Here is an 18,740-nt window from a genome sequence, read left to right as displayed (position 1 = left end):
TGCCATTAAGGCAACCTTGGTGGCACTCTAGCCCTACATAGCGACTTAGCGAGTGATAACGAACGCGAGAACATTCAGGTCATGGGACATAAGTAGCACATACCTTGTACTCATTGTTTCCATGGATGGATGTCGAAAGGTGGCCGAACAATGCCTAGGTCGATGCGGCGGTGGCGACACTGAACATGCTTCGATAAGGAGGGTATATGTGGGAAGGAGAGTGTGTGAACTGTGAAGCATTTGATATTTCATATATGTGGATCAGCGCCTGACCTTTACCAATGTTGATTTCAATTGCAGTTTGCCTGTTTCGTTGTAACACTGAAAGTTTCTGATAAGTGATACCAGACTTCCAGATGAGTGGCGATAGGGATGAGGCATACAAATGTTCATCATATTTTAAAACTTTGAAGCATAATAAAATGTTAGATGTCAGGACTGTTTTCAACCGCTCTGTGACAGATATATTGAGCGCAGTTATAAAATGCAAAGACAACTGCAATGAAAATTTCCAGATACATTGAGCGCGCTGTGCCATAGAATGAAATGCAGTTGTCTTTGTTACAGTAGCTCTGTGACTGTTTTCCTTCGCGAACTAGAGTACCTCATCGGCAGCAGTTTGTTGCGGAGCACTTCTCCAAACACCCAATTCAGCGGAGCAGTTGCTACGTTAGATACATGAGCGAGAAAAAAAAACAGTTTCCATTTTCATATTTGTTCCTGAAGTGCACATAACTGCAACTAAGTGGTACAAGTAACAGATTGTCCAGGATGCCAGTCTACCTAACACGCGAAGGGGATCTAACAATTGTGCAAACCTCCAAATACAACATCTCACCCATCAAGTCGATACAGCTCTGGAGCTTGTTACTTCTTTGCGTAAGTAATGACCATCTGGTTCTCTTTTGTAATCTTGAAGCCTTGAAGCGGTGTCATGGCAGCGGTGGCCTGTTGCTCGTCTCCATACTCCACGAAAGCGATCCCAGGCTTCGCCTCGACCATCCGAACCTCCTTGAAGCCAGGGTACTGGCAGAAGAGCATCTGCAGCATCATAGGGGTCGTCTCGTGTGGCAGGTTTTGGACGAAGAGGATGTTGTTTGGTACAATTATCTCTGGCATCATGACCCTCTGTCCTCCAGCTATAGGTAGCTGGGTGAGCTGGCACGCAAAAATGAGTCATGTAAGTTGTGGACATCATATCAAGCAATGGAGGGACACAGTTAAATGTGAAAACATGCTAATTGCACAACTGTGGGGCTTCATATCCATAATATTATGCAATGCATGAGCAAAGAGCTATGACACCATCACACCTAAAACTCAAGATATTTCGTATGCCAGATCAATGCTCAATAATTTGCATGACACTCCTAACATGATTATGCAATGAGAATCTGGATCATGCACATTTGCCATATTGTATGAAATTATGAACAGTAATATGTAAAAAATGTGGGAAAAAGGGAATTAGGATGAATGGATCTTAGCACCCATGCTAAGACATATGCAATAGACGACCAGGTCTTAGAACACAACTACATATAAGCCTTTACAATCCAAAGAGATAGCTCCTTGGAACACAAAGAGCCAACGTTCATATGCCACATGCATGACATCTTGCACAAGAAAGAAACGGCAATGAAGCATAAATATGATTCTAATACATTCAACAGTACTCACCTGAGGAGCCCCATAAACACCAGGATAAGCATTTACACCGATGCCAATTTGAGTAGCTTCATGGTGCTGCTCACGCTTCTGCTTCTTTTCAGCTGCAAAGAATAAGCAAACTAATAAGGTTTACTCCCATAAAGAATGGAGTAAGGCAAGCCAAGTTTCAATAAGCCTATAACTTTAACTAGCACAAGTTCAGCCAGAAGCAATTCTTTCAAGAGTATTTAAGGCTTTGTCTGGTGTGCAGAACAGATAACTGATTCTCAGGTTGGAGGAAAGCCTCCTCGTTAACCCAAATATTTCTATTTCATTTAGTATTAAAACCCAAATTATGCAGCAAGTGTAAATTCAGAGTAAAGTTGGAACAGAAAAGGGCATTTGTCACAACTCATTATGGAAAAATTAAATAGCCATTTGATCGCCCTATTCTAGTAACAGGAATGTGCATCTATCAATCTTGGGAGGAAAATTTGTATTTACAATTGGTTTTATGAATAGCTTGAGAGTTGTCCAGTTATCATATGACAAAACTTCACACTGGAGAATAAGGGACCACAAGAAATGTTGCTACCTAATTAGATGGATTAATCCAACAATTTTAACATCGAAGTGTCGATATCATTTATCCCACAACAGAGAGGAACCATGACAGTGACATTAACACCTCATGACACATATCTAGCCCACAAAACACTAATATGTGCAAGAGAAGCCATCTTCAGAATATTTTTATTACTCTTTATCAAGTACAACGTTAGTATTCAGTGTTAAATATTCATAAGTGACGGATCAATTAAACTTAAAATCTTGTCGTCTCCAAGTAAAGGAATAGGTAAAGATCATGATAATATGGAAGAGCAAAAACATTGATGCCTAAGTAGACATCGATCATGATCGCATTGGTTAAACAACCAATATAAAAGAAAAGGCGTCTTAGCCAGCAGAAAGGACAACATCATCAGTTAAATAATGATACAATACAAAAGGCATGCTAGCCAGCGTCTTACGTTTTTCGTCGATCCTCTTCCTTCTTTCTCGAGGAACAAAGGTGCCATCAGCTTTCGCTACAATATCCGACTTGGTCTTGGCATATTGAATTCTCTGAATTCAAACAATAAAGATTTCAGGAGTAAAGCAAATATAAAATATACAATTGACATAGTTTCTTGGATCCAAAATGCAATACAGTTAAGCAGGTGATATTTCCGGATCATATTGAGTTAGAAAGATTTACCAACACAGGCATATTTTTTAGAATTATCTTCTAAGAATAACAAAACCATATATAAGCCATGCCTTTAAAAACTAGTTTATTTGTTACGGGCCTTGGAGGTTGCACAGACAAACACAGAATAAAAGGTTACAACCTTAAGAATGGCAATAGTTTTACTTAAGAAGAAACAGTGTGATGCAAAGGGCAATTGTACATGTTCTCTCTCAGCGTGAGATTCACAAACACAAAAAAAACTGCCCTCTAAGCCAAAGACAGCATGACATAGCAGTGAAGTTGTAGAGCAACCAAATTAAGGGACAAGGAAGCTTGTAGGCACAGCTCAGCTTGAACTCACCATAGGTTTGTCATAGAAGGGAAAGTCTTGCATCCTCTTTATAGCCTCGGTTGCTGATGCAACATCTTCGAAGACAACCCAAGCTTGGCCTTTATGCTTCAAAGTCTTGAAAGCAAGCACATCAAGAATCTTCCCAAACTGGGAAAAGACGGCGTTGAGGGACTTCTTAAGTTCTGTAAGAATTTCAGCAAATTATTATCAGCTATAACAAAATATAGGATAACGCTAAGTTGGACAGAAACGCCAATGTGTGTGCAGAATGTATCTAAGTCCTGATATTCTTCAGTTCCCAATTTCAAACAGAAATTTCAATTCCAGTAGCAAGCATATCAAAAAAGAATATGGTGCATGCTATAGCCACCGGAGCCGAAAATTTTCAGCAACAAAATAAGCACACCCTCACTTGCTCAACACAATTCACAACAGGAAACCACTAAACCTGCACTCCAAAATCTCAACGCAAACACCAGAGGCAGTCCATGACCATCCGACAGCACAGACCGTCTGGGTGCAAGCACAATAAACATCCATCAACCAAGGCTAACACATACCCACACAACAGCCATCAAGCCCAAACTGCTCGGCGAAAGGCCTGAACAAGAGCTACCCACACCCCTAGTTCCTCTAGGGTTTTAGTTATCCACATTTACCAGTGAGGCAAGGGGAGACCACGCAATCCATCCATTGTCGTCTCCTACTCATACTTAGCGTCATCGTCTCCGGGCGAAGGCTTTAATAGCGAACGCCATAGAGATTTCCATTGCCGGGTGCCTAGAGCAAGTCGCTCAAATCAACCCGTAGAGCTGCAATTTTTCCGACGTAGGGTGCAAAACTAAGGGGGAAAATTGAGATAAATTCCTAGGGTTTAGCGACGGAGGGAGGGGAGGGAGAGGAGGGGACCTTCTAGCTTGATCTTCTCGTTGAGGTTGTTGATGTAGATGGTGACGTTCGGCGGGGCTCCGTTCGCCTCCCCTCCGGTGCCACCGCCGCCGCCGCCGCCGCCGGCCGGCGCCTCGCCGCTCATCTCCCTTGCCTCTCCTCGCGCGGCGCTCTCGAGCTCGAGAACTCTCTGTCCCCCTCGCGTCTTCGCTTTCGGGCTGGGCTTTGCGTTTTGTTGAGGGGACTTTTTTCGAGTGAGAGAAGGAAGAGGGCTGGGCTTTTGCTGGTGGTAAATCTTATTTGGGCCACACACGCTAATGAAGAGGTGGGCAGTGGGCTTGCAGTTTGGGCTTTTGGAATTTTTTTATATTTTTTATTTTAGTGTTCTGCAAAAATACATGATAAAAAAATTGCAATTCTCTACACGCGTATAGCCGTTTGAATTTTAGATTTGAACATTGTGTTGATTATTTGAGCATTAAGATAGTTCTAAATTAAAAAAGTTTGAATTAAGTTGTAGATCTCATCAAGGTTTATAATTTTCATATAAAGTTTATCTCCATCCGAGTTCATATGAAAAAGTTATGATTTTTTTAAAAATATTCTTCGAAATCCCGGCGTTTGAACTCACGGTAGGGTGGATCCAAGTTAAATTCCTCCGTTTCATCATATAGATTTGCAATTTTTTCATCAGCACATGTATTTTTACAAAACACAAACAAATCGGGCTTTTGGGGGGAGTGTTGAGTTGGGCTGGAATGATGGACCTGAATTGCACTACCAACTCAACTTTTCGTCGTTTTCAGTGGATGGAATGTGGATACTAATTGCAAACTAAAATCCTCTAAAACCAAATTAATTGCTAATTACTTGGATATGCAACGAGTAATTAAACAATCTTGTAAATGCATCCACCTCTGGTTTTGGGTTGGGTAAAAAGTACCAACCTGGCGAACTGAGCGTCGAGTCGACTCGAGCAACTATCAGCAAACAATGAGCTTTGATATTTGGTATACAAAATTGCCTTCAGGATTCAGGAGAAAGAACAAGCATTTCAAACCAAGTGAACTTTAAAACGTTTCTTGAATTGGCCGCGGTAACCACTATCTTCCCCCTTGCAACTTGCATGACACCGAAATGGCGTTACCAGCTTCCAGGCTCGCACAGAAATTAAAGGTATAAAGAATGGTACTGCTGATAGAAACAACATTTGTGCAGACTTTTTTCCTCCAATAACTACATATTGGAAGGATAAAATTACCATACATCAAGTCACAAAGACAAGGCAAATGCATGACACAGCTAAGAAAAAATAGGGACTACCAACATCTACGGAATGCCATGCTGCCAATGCAATGAAGTTCTGTGCCGGCGGGAAGAACAAAAACAGATGATGAATCCAACCTAATGCTGTACAGAATATCCTTTACAGCCAAGCTGCCACTCAAGACGCGGATAAAGGGTGGTTCAAGGGGATTGGCTGATGGATGTCTAATGCCATGCCCTGGTGGATCCAACTATCCAAACAACAGATCACCCCCTTTGAGCTGACTGACGATGATGATACTGAAAGTATTGAATGCTGATAAAATGCTTCACCCTCTGGCTGGCTGTAAAGTGGAAGACAGAGTGATGTAATCAGTTAGCTTGCCTTCAACTCATGCGTCTGACAGAAAGTACAGTTTGGTTTGAATATAAAGAAGTACTAGTATCATAAAGTGCTGCTTTTGTTGCAGTGATAGTTTAATCAGGATGAAATCATCCAATGGGGGGTCAATTGTTCTTTGCTCCTTGGGTGGTTCACTCGTAGCTATTTGATGGTCACTTGTTAACTGATCTACATAGACAATTTCAGAAAGGATAATATATGCAAACTCTACTCAATATTAGTATAGCCCCAAGCAAACTAGAACAAAGTGAGCTGTACTCTTCTAGTCCTAGATCAATTAGGTGTCCAATGGGTACTCAACAGTAACCTACTAACCCCTATAGTTCCCTGACTAAACAAAGCTGCAAGACACAGGTGAACAAATGCAGTGGTCAGGATACTATGCAGAAAGCTTTTTACGCCCACAGCTATTCAAGAATCCATAATTTTGCTAACAGGAAGTGACAAATACAAACATATTGTCTCTAAATGATATGTCATGGAATTGGCTATCTCAGGAAAAAAGATTCATTACAGGAAATCTTGTAACAACTAACAATTACAACATCATCCTTATCTATTCAAAGTATTAGCGAAAGAGATTATTAAATAATTGTTGGTAGGAGGGAAATCATCTCTAAGCTTTCCTTATGACTATCCCTAAGCATCAGTGGGGCCGTGGTGTCAAATTAATTATTAAGCATTATAAGTTTTGTACAATAAGCTATTATCCTTTCATGAAAGCTTTTGCTGGGTGAATTGATTCTTTATGGAAGAATTTTTAGAATTAACAAAACAGAATAGATCTAGCCCACATCATCTTTCCTGGAAATTTAATTTTTTACATCAACTAATAGCTGGAATCTCAAATGTTCATTCATTACATCATTGAGTGAAGCATGGGTTCTGGACCTCTAGCTAACATGATAAGGGTATAATAAACATTTGATCTCCAGTGATTCAAGTCTTAGATTTATAGCAGAGTAATGACCCTATGTGAAGGCAGGTGATATACCTTATTTGGAATTTGTTTTCTTGCATGTGGTGGACCCATATCAGTTGGCTTCAGGATCTGAAATGAACACATTAGGCTCTCATCTATGCTCAATAGAGCACCCACATTATCGAATTCTCCACAATAATTTGGAGCAGAAAAGATTGTCACTAATCGCCGTTGTGCGAAGAACTCATAGCCATCTTCAACTACCTAGGATCATTGAAGATGCATGCCAGCATTGTCAGGTCAAAATCACAGAGAACGAAAATAAGTGAGAAAACATGCAGAAGACAAACTTTCACAAACCTGATGAGCTCGACAAATAAGATCAAGATCATTCTTCTCCAAAAACTCTACAAGCTTATCTGCACCAAACGTACATGAAACACCTCTGTCACTCTCACCCCATCCTTCTCCATCTGGGCTAGGATCAGACCAAAGCAAATCACAAAGGAGACCATAATCAGGAATCTCAGCAGGCCTCTCAATATCCTTTATCTGATCCAAACTCGTCAATTCGGGTGAGAGACCACCATGCATGCACAGTATCTTGTCATCGATGAGTGCTGCTATAGGCAGGCAGTTGAAGCAATCCGAGAATATCTTCCACAGCCGAACATTGAACCTCCTCTTGCACTCATCATAGAACCCATATACTCTGTTGATTTTCGCATCTTCATGGTTCCCCCTCAGCAGGAAAATCTTTTCAGGGTACCTGATTTTGTATGCCAGCAGCAAGCATATAGTTTCCAAGCTCTGTTTGCCTCTATCGACATAATCTCCTAGGAATACATAAGTTGAAGTTGGAGGATAACCACCCAAATCAAACAGTCTCAAAAGGTCAACAAACTGGCCATGGATATCACCTGCAGGATCCCACAATTGATAAGGCGAAGACATTTTGTATAGAGATGTAAACGAATTTATAGAATAAACACATGGGGAAAGGAGCCCTACATCTTTACACCAACATAATTCTCAATTGCACAAGTGAATTTGTCGCACTCAAACTCAAAAGGGTCAGACAGCCTCTCAGTGTATACGTTGCTAAATGAACAGGGAGTAAAGCAGGTAGTGCATAAGTGTCTGATAATGTTATTTTCTATAATTGTATTTTTTTGGGGCCAAGAAAAGCTTTTCAAGCAGTTATATGGACAAAACATCATTCTAACCAGATATAAACAGAGAACGGCACGGCACAGCCACTCGATTGAGTTTCCTTGTGGCACAAACTCCTACCTAACCACACATCATTACTCCTGCCAACTCGCCCATGATTGATGATTCCATCATTCATTCCCATGCCCTCAGGCTTGCAAACGGGACACGTATGAAATGCAGACAGCCAAAGCCAGACCCAGCACTAATCAGCTATCTAAACAACAGGTCAATAATCCCGATTGGGCACCGCACTAATCCCGGACCCAAATCCCACTATGATTCGACATTTCTAATTGAAACCAAAAATAGCACGACCGAATTATGCTTCCCCTCCCCATCCACATCGGAGGAACCACGACGCCGAGAAACGGAGGAATTAGGCGGCAGCATCCCAAACGAGGACGGGAAAGGAATTAGGCGGCGGCGCCAGGGCAGGCAGAGAGCGTGGCGATTGATTACCGCAGATCTTGACGGGGGCGTGGATTCGGAGCAGGTTGGGCTGGGAGAGGAGCACCCGCTTGCCCTCGACGCAGAGCTGCCGGATCTCCGCCTCCGACAGCTGCACCTGGCGCCCGCCGCGGCCGCCCTCCACGAGCCGGCGCACCACCTCGTCCACCGCCGCGCCCTCCATCGGCCCCATCGGGGCCCGCGTCATCATCATCTTCCCGCCCCGCTTCCTGGCCGGCGACGGCGGCGGCGGCGTGTGGCGGAGGAAGAGAGAGAGAGGGACTGAGGAGGAGGAGAGAGAAAGCGGAGGAAGAGAGAGAGGGAGGAGGTGGAAATGGAGGTTGTCGTCGACGAACCGAACAAATCGTTGGAGTTGAAGTGTTCAAAACCGCGTGAAGGAGCATCCGCCGTCGGTTCAAGGTTGGACGGCCGCTGATCGACGAGCCGGATCTTTCTCCAACCGTTTTTGTCATTTTCTATTGTTCCGTTTGTGGGTGTGTTTCTGCCGTGAGATCATAGAGGCGAAACATTCTATAGGTCGTATTCGTATATTTCGAGGTCAGCAATTTACGATTCCTTTTCTTAAAGCAGAAATTTCTGGAATGATGATTTCGTACAATTGTCCAATTCATACATACACAACTAAAATGATTCTCGTATACCACTAAAATGATTCTCATACACCAAGATCCAACGAGCGCGTGTGTTCATATGCTACTTTTATTGCGCTACTGATATTGCTGGGAATCGGAGTGATTACCAAAGAGATAGATGGATTCTCAAATGATCCAAATGGCCACATTTTTATATGTTGATAAAATCCATCAGTAGGTCCAATGCATTATTAGTGTATTGTGGTTAAGCTCCTAGTTATAGGTTGTTTTAACTTTTCTAGGTGCATATATGTTTGTATGCCTCAATTTATAGGTCATTTTAGCTTTTCTAAGTGCATATATATTTGTATGTATCTAAATATAGTGTATATCTGGATGCATAAAAATATCTATAAATCTAGACATCATCTATAAATCTAGACATCTGTAAATCTAGAAAAGCTTGCAAAAAAAAAGTACGTGAGTCAAATAAATGCTCAGAAATCAGGCCCAGCTTGTTTCAACTCGATTTCTACCTGTATTTGGAGAGAAATGAGTTGATCTTGACAACATTTATGTCTTTGGAGCTTGTCTGGAAAAAGAACACTAGGCAAGCGATACAGAACATGTTAGCAGTCTCAAATGGGGATCAAGTAATTTCAAGTTCTTCACCATGCATACACACGTCCTTTCCTTTCTCAACACAAATTATATCAGTAATGAATATACAACAACAATGTACCTGTTTTCCACAAACGCACCACGGCGAAAATCGACCACTGATATCTGCAAACAGTTGCAGTTTCTCCTCATACAAAATGGGAAAAAGAAGAAAAGACAAAAAGGGCAAGCCATGCATCCGCCAAAAAAACAAGCCCAAGCAGCCCCACTGTAAAAAGGACTATTACCAAACTGGTCATCAACCGTGACAAACCCATAGCCTCCAGATGACATCAACCACGAGCACAGCCCAATCCCACCTCGCCCTAAGCCACTCCCACGTGTCTTCTTTCATTACCTTCCTCTGATACAGCATTATCGGAGTGCATGGGAGAAAAAACGCTAATGGACCATAGTTGAGCTCCAAGCAATCGAATGACCAGGCAAAAAGCCAGTGTCTTTGATGATCAAACTATCTGGAAGGTTTCTTGCGGCTAAGGATCTCTTGCTCTTTGAGACGGTGCTGGAACCGTGCCAAGCGTGCCTGGAGGCTGACCAGGCCCGCAGCCTTTCGTGAGAGCAGAAAGCTCAACTGTGTCACGTAGTTGTCAATAAGGCTGCCTGGTTGGTCAACTTCTGCCAAAAGGTTCATCTCCTGAGACACATAATGCACATGTTTCAGCAGTGTGGTGAAAACTAATAATATTGTAAGCTGCCAGTATTCTCAACCAGCCACCTTACACAAAGAACAAACTAGAAAGTTTGAATGTACTTAATAAGACCATTCCATCATGTTTTGTTTTTTATATAAATGAAAAATGCACTGCACTGTGGTTAACTCCCCCCAGATTTCTGTGTCAATAAAAAAGGACTGGTCCATCGTTAAAAAGGAACTGTTCGTTACAGCAAATGGACAGTTAACATTAGCTCTATGCCTCTATCCCTGCGATCAATGAACTTATACATGTACTAGATGAGCTATATTTTTTCCTAGGATCCACACCAATATCAATATACCCACATCATAATATCATAAGGCCTAAATAGTATAATACAAGATGACTTAGCGTATATAGTTATGCATTGACTTATATTATTTAGTAGGTTAAGACTCACCTCACGCACGATCTCCATCGTATTCTCAATTTCCTTCCTGTGAGCTGCAATGAGAGCCTCCTCTTCCTAACATACAAAAGAAAGTTTAGCACCACAGAACAATCCGGAACCGAATAGCACAACACTATCCATGAACTGTTGTTTACCTCAAGAATTGCATCAATTTCCACATCATCACAAGAACTTTCCTTTTCAGATTGCCTAGACGAAGCTGAAGCAGATGGTGGCCTTTGCTGCTGTTGCGGCTGCTTCTTATACCCAGCCCGACCAGTCTCAGGCCCATTATCCTTTTTTGCATAGTTGCTCTGCCTATCAGATTTGTCTTCTCTGTAAGCCTTTCTCCGAGGAGGTGAGACTTTTGTGGCTTTCTCCTCTTCTTGTGTATTTGCTGAATTCTGAACCAACTGTGCCTTACCAGTGTAAGCAGTTTGGCCGGACTTCAAATCATACCTCTCCCTATCATTGAAACTAGATGCTGCACCATTTTCTTCTCTCCCTCTATTAGAATAACTTGGAATCATACTAAAGGAATTTCTGTCAGGCTCCCCAGAAGGGTTGGAGATAAAATTTTCAGTGCCCTTCCGATTAGTATCAACCGGTCTCTTCTCTTGAATCTGATTAGGGATTTCTTCAGGTTCAGCAGGCAATGGATAAGATGGAGCTGACGAAGAATCCCTGCTAGAAGCGGTAGTGGGCCCTGTGGACTGCTCTTTTCTTGTGTTTCCACCCTTTGAAAGACTTTTGACCCTGTCATTTAATTAGAAATTTACTAAGTTAATGACAGGAACCATTTCAAAATGATCGAACAGCATATATCACTTGGATATATAAGTTTAACATTGTTACCTATCAGCGTATCTCAAGGTATTTAGAGTGTGTTCACATGAACCTGCGTTTGGAGAAATGCAAGAAATCATCACCGTCCTAGAGTTACCAACAAATGAGTCACGAAGAACCTCAGTAAGCTTGCTTCCTCTGAAAGGAATGTGTATCTGATCATTGTCAAGAGCTCGAATGCATTCTTTGAGAGCTAGCAGACTCTTATTTATCTCCGCTCCCTCAATCCTGATATGATAACAAGTTGGTGGTTAAAATAATTGACAATAACAATTAGATGGTAAAGGAGCTTGAGGGATCAACAAAGGGGTGCAAATCTATAAAGACATAAGCAACACCTTGTCTGCCTGTCATTATCTGTAGTATCAGCACCACGCTCACTTCCAGCAAGGTCAATAAATGATATTTTCCCCACAGCCTTTGTACTTTTAGCTTCATTAGCATCGCGGTCTCTCTGTCTCCTAGTATCTTTTACAACGATGTGCTTCTTCACAGCCAGTTGCAGAATAGCATGCGACCTTGATGATTCCTCATTGGCCCCAGTTGAGCCAGTGCTCCTCGCTGCATTTCCTCGCTCAATATATTCCTTGACAATCTGGACATCAGAAACCTCAAATTCCTGTAGACCAACAATGCAAACTTGTTTCTTGCCATCTTCCCTCATCAGTAGTTGCCTACAAAATAAAGGATAAGAAATTCCAGTTCAGGTAAAATAATTTGGATATCTCATCCAAAAATTGATTCTTAGGCCCAGATTTGAAACACGGCTCTATGTTAAGTTCTAAAAAAACAACGGTAGTGCCATTCTTTCAGACATGAAAATCCCCTTTCATTAATTGATGAAAATGTACATTACATCAAAGAAAACTTTAGCGATGCTTTGTAAAACCTACAATAATGGCATTCTACAAATAAAAGTATCAAGCAACATTTTGACCTAGTATCCCAAAACATGGATTTCTCATCCAAACAAATAATAGCAGATGGCTAATAATAGATTATGTTTTGCTTTGATGAAAAATAGATACTTCAAAGTAGAGCACATGCTTCAGCATTCCCACCAGACATCATGAATAAGAGCGACACGCACACAAATGCGCAAGTTCACCAGAAAACAATTCGGAAAAGAAAGGAAAAAAATATAATGTGACATGTTGGTACTCTAACATCAAACCATGAACAAAGACTGTTGTCTCAGAAAATCAGATAAAAAGGTGTCATTTCTAAATTTTTAAGCATGTGATGTAACCACATTAAAAGAAATGCAATAACCAACCTTCTGTCAGATAGAAGATCAAAGAGCTTCCCACCATATATTTCGAAATAGCTAAGCCACAACTTAAAATTCTGATTCCGATAGACAGGTTGACGCAAAAGACGAACCATGTCTTGTGCAGCTCTCAGAGGCAAAGGCTGCATTGTGTATGTCTTGCCACTGCCTGTTCATGAATTAGAAAATAAGATATTTGAAGGAAGGTAGGCGACCTTGAAAAACAAATGAGTTATGACTTATGAGTTGCTACCTAAGATGTTTCAATTACAGTATGAGGTCTAATCCAATAGTCGGCAAAGGGGCATTATTTAAAGATGGGCGACTTAGCTTGGGAGCTCATAAGTAGTTATTTGCATAAGCATATAGAGCATTAAGGTAAACACGACTTACAGAAAAGTTTGCAGTGTAATTATAATAACGACAGAAAAGTTTGCAACATGATATTGATGTTTTCAGCAGAAACTATCAGAAACCACAATTCACTTATGCGTCAAAAATGCAATATATATGATAAGCTTGTAACAACAGAATTACTAACCTGTTTGGCCATAAGCAAAACATGTTGCTTTTGTTCTCTGAAATATAATTGGAATTATAGGCTCAACTGTTTCACGGTACACCTGTCCACAACATCACATAAGGTAAACAACAAATTCAATGCTGATTGTTGAGAACGTACACTATGCACATTAATGGAGAAACATCAAATGTCAATGAGAAAATTGATACTATGAAGTAAAACCATGCAACCTCAAAACTGGGGGTCATCAATTTAGCATCATATCATTGCCATTATAAAGTTAAATGAGGAAAATGCAGTAACAAGGATTTGTTAACAATTAACCAAACAGAGCTAGTGGCTATAACACGCAGGGCAGGTAATTCAAATTGGTTGCGGAGCAAGTGACTTAACCATACGAGTCTTTCATCAATGAGGAAGTGCATCTGCTGTTCTGGAGAACTACAGGTGGCTACAATGCTTCAGGTTTCAGAAAGAAAAATGCTGCTTCTGAGGCACACCGACATTCATAAGAGAGAGCACTTTGGAGAGAAGCAGGCATGAGGAGTACATGCATGCATATTGCCCATTTCAACAATAGTGAACAAAGAATCCCTCAACTTCAGGATGGCTTGGCCATTTCTTATGATTAGCTCAGAATAATTTTTCCCGATCTATATCCATGGATTGGGCATGTCCAACGAAGGCCTCCGGAGGCACCGGTGCGTAGTGGAACCCTAAGGCGTGACAGTAATGTGAAGAGAGGTAGACGAAGACCAAAATTGACATGGGAAGAGGCAATAAATGGAGATTTGAAGGGATGGAATATACCCAAAGATTTAGCCCTGGATAGGAGTGCTTGGAAAACAGCTATTCATGTGCCCGAACCCTGATTTGTGGCTCTTGTTGGGTTTCAACTCTAGCCTACCCCAACTTGCTTGGGACTGAAAGGCTATGTTGTTGTTGTTGTTGTTGTTTGTATATCCATGGATTAAGATAAGTGAAAGGTGAGCAAGTGCAATACTTACCGATACAAAAAGAAACTGTAGATTTGTAACAAGGTTAACAAAACTGGGTGCTACTACTTTATCAGTTTAAACAAAGGAATCAATCCTTGAAATCTATTAGACAATCCTGTCATCTTCTTTCAGTGAAATTTAAATTATAATGGTTCTCAGAATTTTCCACGTCTGAATCCAAATCGTTCATTTCTGTAACTATGTCGTTTTGAGCTGCCACAAAATAATCAAGGATTACAGCTTGGATAGACAAGAGAAAGTGCCATACCTCATCATTCGAAACATGTTCATCCAGGACAGCATCAAAACAAAATTCATGCTTCTCCACGTAAGCTGTTAAGTCCACCTTCCAGTAGAGAGGATATGTTAGCAGACAATAGGAGCCAGGAAAAAGGTCCAAAGAAGCACTTCAAACATTTAAGATGATGAATTCCCATTTATCCTACAGCATTTCAGAATTATTTTGAAAATATTTTGCAAAACAAACAGACAGCTAATAAGCAATGAAAACAAGAAGCTTTTAGCTTCAATGCTTCTTCCTCAAAAAAAAACTTTCAAAGGAATTATTTAAAGCACCCCTGGTCTGTAGTATGCGTTTATTACCAAGCGCTCAGGAATGTGTAGTAGCAACATTATATCCAACATGCTAGTCACATACAACAAGCTCAAGGAGATATTTATGTTATCATTAAATTAGAATATATTACATCAAAATGATGTCTAACTCCTGCCCATTACAGGGAACAGGCAGTCTACACCACAAATATATACACACATCACTGGAAAGCTACTAACAACATGTCTACCTAGTACCCATGTGGTAGGCTGGTAGCTATATGGCACAATAGGCATGGAAACGTGTCGGTATTTCACAGCATACATAGTTAAATTTGACAGGCAGCAAATGAGTAACAGAGTAAGGTCTTATTTGTTTCAGCTTGTAGATTGTGGTCTGTGGATTGCAGCTTGCAAATTGTTACCTATGTTGACCATCTAATGCACCAAATAGACATGAGTATAAAATAGATTGACTTGCATGGCCACGTAAATAACAAAAAAGGAACTAACAGATGGTTTTAGCTTTAGTGCTTTATATGAGCGCAACAAAACTCCTAAAGATGAGCCATGGATACCTTGAGCTTAGGCTCGTAAACTGTCAAAAATGATGAATCATGCACAGATATGATGTCTTCTTCCTTTCGAGATAGCTCCTTTCTGTTCAAAGGTCTCTTCCTTACCTGAACGTGTGATGAACTAAGTCAGGTGAGTCAACCATTACCCAGTTGGCACAAACATATGAATGACTTGAACAAGAGTAACATACCACTACTTTAATCTTTGCTACATTATTTTCTCTAGCAGTGCTCTCCTTTTCACTGGTCACCACATCATAATTGTTTACTGGGACTTGCTGGCTCCCTGATATCACATCATCATCATCATCATCGATTTCCTTTGGCATAAAGGGCGAAGCCTCAAGTGGTTCGGATACTACATCCTGCCAACGGAAAAATAATAAGCTTAGAATAAACTGAAGGAAGACACTTCACACTGATGAATCAATATGAAACACTGTTTTTGTGCATCAATCATCTAATTGCACATATTTTCATGGCATACCTCGGACAGTAGCTCAGTGTCATCCATAGCATGAAGGTCTAGAAGGCCAGCCCCAAGGTCACCTCTAAGTTCAGGGGAATAAAACCCCTCTACAGGGTTCCCCCCACCAAAGCTCTGAGCTGTTGGTGTGTAGGGCTCAGACATTGACACCGCTGCAGACTCTCCATTAAAATTTAGGCTTCTTAAAAGTGTATAAAGTCTCTGCTTTTCTTCAACCGATTGTGGCCCATAGCCCTGTCAAGCAATAATGGTATTAGTGACCATCAGCCATCCAATAACACATGTTATTTAAAGAGAGTATATGCATATGTAAACATCCTATCACTAGGAAAACCATAATACTTTTGTGTAGTTGCACGCAATACTTGAAGCAAACAGCATCAGTAGAATACATAAGAATTTGTTTAGTTACATCACACATGACAAGAAAAAAACAAGGTGATGTATGTATATGTGTTGGAGTTCAATTTCTGGTTTATAGTTGGCACAAGTTTACAGTACAACAATCATACTGCATTCAAGTTAGAAGGGTTTCCTGGATGCCTCAATTTCGAACAAAGCCAATATGCTATACAATGTGAGCATACATGGTTTGCTGCAAGAGGTCCATGAATATTTCTTTCTTCATTCAGTACAGGCTTCGTTTTATCTGAACCGGAGACCAAATAAAATGGCACATGATATCTCTTACATAACAAACATAGACACATGAATCAAGACATCATCGCTTATTAATTTTCCTAAGATTATTTTCCCAGGAGTATGATCTTCAAAGGCATTCCAAAAGAAATAGAAATCAGCAATCAATGCCCCCTGAATGAACCATAAAGGATAAAGATTAGGTCCTCGATCCCATATTGGCATTTCCACCCTCCATTCAAACTATAGCAAACTCCATGCATTGCATAACTGAATGCTGGAAAGAAATAAGCAGTTGTTCGCAATCATAAAAGTTTGGAAGGTAGCTCCCTGCTCGATGATGCGTGTTTGTTCATGAATTAATGTGAAAAAATCTCATGAGCTTGCTGGCCCTCACTGTAATGAGTGCATGTCTTACAGCTGAACACTATCCTGGATCAATCAGCCGTCAGCCATAGCAACCGCTTGTAGATTCTAACCATGCTGACATAGCCCGACAACACAAGCAAATTGTACACCAAACCAAGCTGAATCCGATTCAACTCCAAGCAAAACAACAAACCCTAGAGCGAATCGCGAGATTCCAGCGCCTCATCTGGACAGCAACCCGATCCGAAGCACACGGCACTAAGCGCACCAAAGACGCCACCTTTACAATCCGCATTCCAACAACTAGATCACGCATTTTCTCCCGAGAGAGAAAGAGAAGGAGAGAGGAACCTCACCTGCATGAGAAGGTTAGGCAGCATGCTTCCGGCGCCGGCACCCCCGAGTCCGGCCATACCGCCACGGTAGTCGCCGCCGCCAGCGGAGGACGTCGCGAGGTGCTGCAGGCCCGCGGACTGCAGCCACCGCGCCATGACAGCGTCGCTCGAGTCCCCCATCCCGGCTTGACCAGTGGCCCCAGGCGGCTGCGCGGATGAAGCGGCGGCGGCGGCGGCGGAGCCCGCGCCGCCGCCGGCGAGGCGCTGCGACCTCCGCTGGGGCGCCAACTTGGCGGCTGGGTAGCGGGATCACGCGAGTCCCGACGCGTCGCGGGCGGCGGGGGATCCGGCGGCGGCGGATCCCAGATCTGCGGGAGGGTCGGGAATGCGGGCGCCGGATTTGAGGAGGGCGAATTGGGAATGGGAATTGGGGGAAGGGGAGGAGGAAGAAGAGAGTTGGGGTGGCTGGCTTCACTTTTTTATTTGTTTTTCTCGCTCTCCAAAATGGGTTCGCTGGTGAGACCGTGAGAGAGAAAGTGCTTTAAGAGTGAGAAAAAGGTGGCTGCAAAAATGGAGTTTTCAAGGTTTTTGATTCTGCAAACAAATAAAAAAAGTAAGAATCTTGGGAAGGAATAAGGGTGTTGCTTTGTTTCGAATTTTGGAAAGTTTGTGTTTGAAAAGGACTTGTTTGTGCATCTGGGGAAGAGGATGGCCGGCTTGTTTTTTTATATCAATCAACATGTTGAGTGTCGTCATTAGTGGTTTGGTTATTACCAGGTGATATGGTGGTAGTACCTGGCAGTGTTTATCACTATTCACTAGATAGCACCAAGTGGTGAAGCCGTAGGCTAGGACATGTTTTTATAATTGGCCAATAACAATCAATGAGAATTATTTCAACCTCCGAGATGGATATAGGCAAAATCGTAGTATGGCATTTTCAATTGTGAAATTTGATAGACATCATTACTTTGTGGCAATTTGTTTGAGAACTCGTGTTGTGTAGAGAGAGAGACATGCAAATAAATGAAGATGCAAATCCTTTCTTTTCCTCTTATGTTCATTATGAAATTTTATATAGTTTGGATTTCTACTGAATTCAAAAAACTAAGATCTTGGAGTGATAGAAATATAGTACTACTTCGAAGGGGGAGCCAAATGTGAGAAGGCAATCGCAGAGGCAGGGAAGGAATGTCACTATGTGGGTAAGCTGAAGAGCACGGAGCTTAAACTTCTAGAGGATCTAAAGACCAAGTAATGGCTACCGGAGTAGAGAAGCAACACATGGAAAATAGTACAAGGGCTAGTAGGAAGAAGGTTAGTAGGAGATGGACACTATGCAAGCTATGTTTTTGGGCTAACAGAGGCGTAGAGGGTGACATGGATGTACCAGGGGCACAATTCTA

The 18,740-nt window shown here is 41.7% G+C and overlaps 3 protein-coding genes across 3 annotated transcripts; all 3 read right to left on the bottom strand.

Annotated features, from left to right (window-relative positions):
- Positions 1-679: 679 nt before the first annotated feature.
- LOC117865418 (U1 small nuclear ribonucleoprotein A) lies at positions 680-4,337 on the bottom strand. Its single transcript, XM_034749614.2, has 5 exons — positions 4,143-4,337; positions 3,243-3,415; positions 2,682-2,775; positions 1,681-1,772; positions 680-1,158 (listed from the first exon to the last, which is right to left on the bottom strand). Exons 1-5 carry the CDS (start codon positions 4,264-4,266, stop codon positions 868-870), a joined length of 774 nt encoding a protein of 257 aa, XP_034605505.1. The 5' UTR covers positions 4,267-4,337; the 3' UTR covers positions 680-867.
- Positions 4,338-5,291: 954 nt separating this feature from the next.
- LOC117865417 (serine/threonine-protein phosphatase PP1) lies at positions 5,292-8,714 on the bottom strand. Its single transcript, XM_034749613.2, has 4 exons — positions 8,387-8,714; positions 7,073-7,632; positions 6,785-6,976; positions 5,292-5,731 (listed from the first exon to the last, which is right to left on the bottom strand). Exons 1-4 carry the CDS (start codon positions 8,586-8,588, stop codon positions 5,717-5,719), a joined length of 969 nt encoding a protein of 322 aa, XP_034605504.1. The 5' UTR covers positions 8,589-8,714; the 3' UTR covers positions 5,292-5,716.
- A 942-nt stretch (positions 8,715-9,656) lies between these two features.
- Positions 9,657-17,846, bottom strand: LOC117865413 (kinesin-like protein KIN-13A). The gene is made up of 12 exons (XM_034749610.2): positions 17,356-17,846; positions 15,992-16,225; positions 15,696-15,869; positions 15,505-15,609; positions 14,640-14,717; positions 13,392-13,473; positions 12,857-13,019; positions 11,919-12,254; positions 11,590-11,808; positions 10,890-11,490; positions 10,744-10,809; positions 9,657-10,282 (listed from the first exon to the last, which is right to left on the bottom strand). Exons 1-12 carry the CDS (start codon positions 17,512-17,514, stop codon positions 10,100-10,102), a joined length of 2,400 nt encoding a protein of 799 aa, XP_034605501.1. The 5' UTR covers positions 17,515-17,846; the 3' UTR covers positions 9,657-10,099.
- Positions 17,847-18,740: the final 894 nt, after the last annotated feature.

Source organism: Setaria viridis, chromosome 7, assembly GCF_005286985.2.
Source record: "Setaria viridis chromosome 7, Setaria_viridis_v4.0, whole genome shotgun sequence".
NCBI lineage: Eukaryota > Viridiplantae > Streptophyta > Magnoliopsida > Poales > Poaceae > Setaria > Setaria viridis.
The sequence above is the reverse complement of the archived record's forward strand: the minus strand, read 5'-3'. Positions and strand labels throughout refer to the sequence as shown.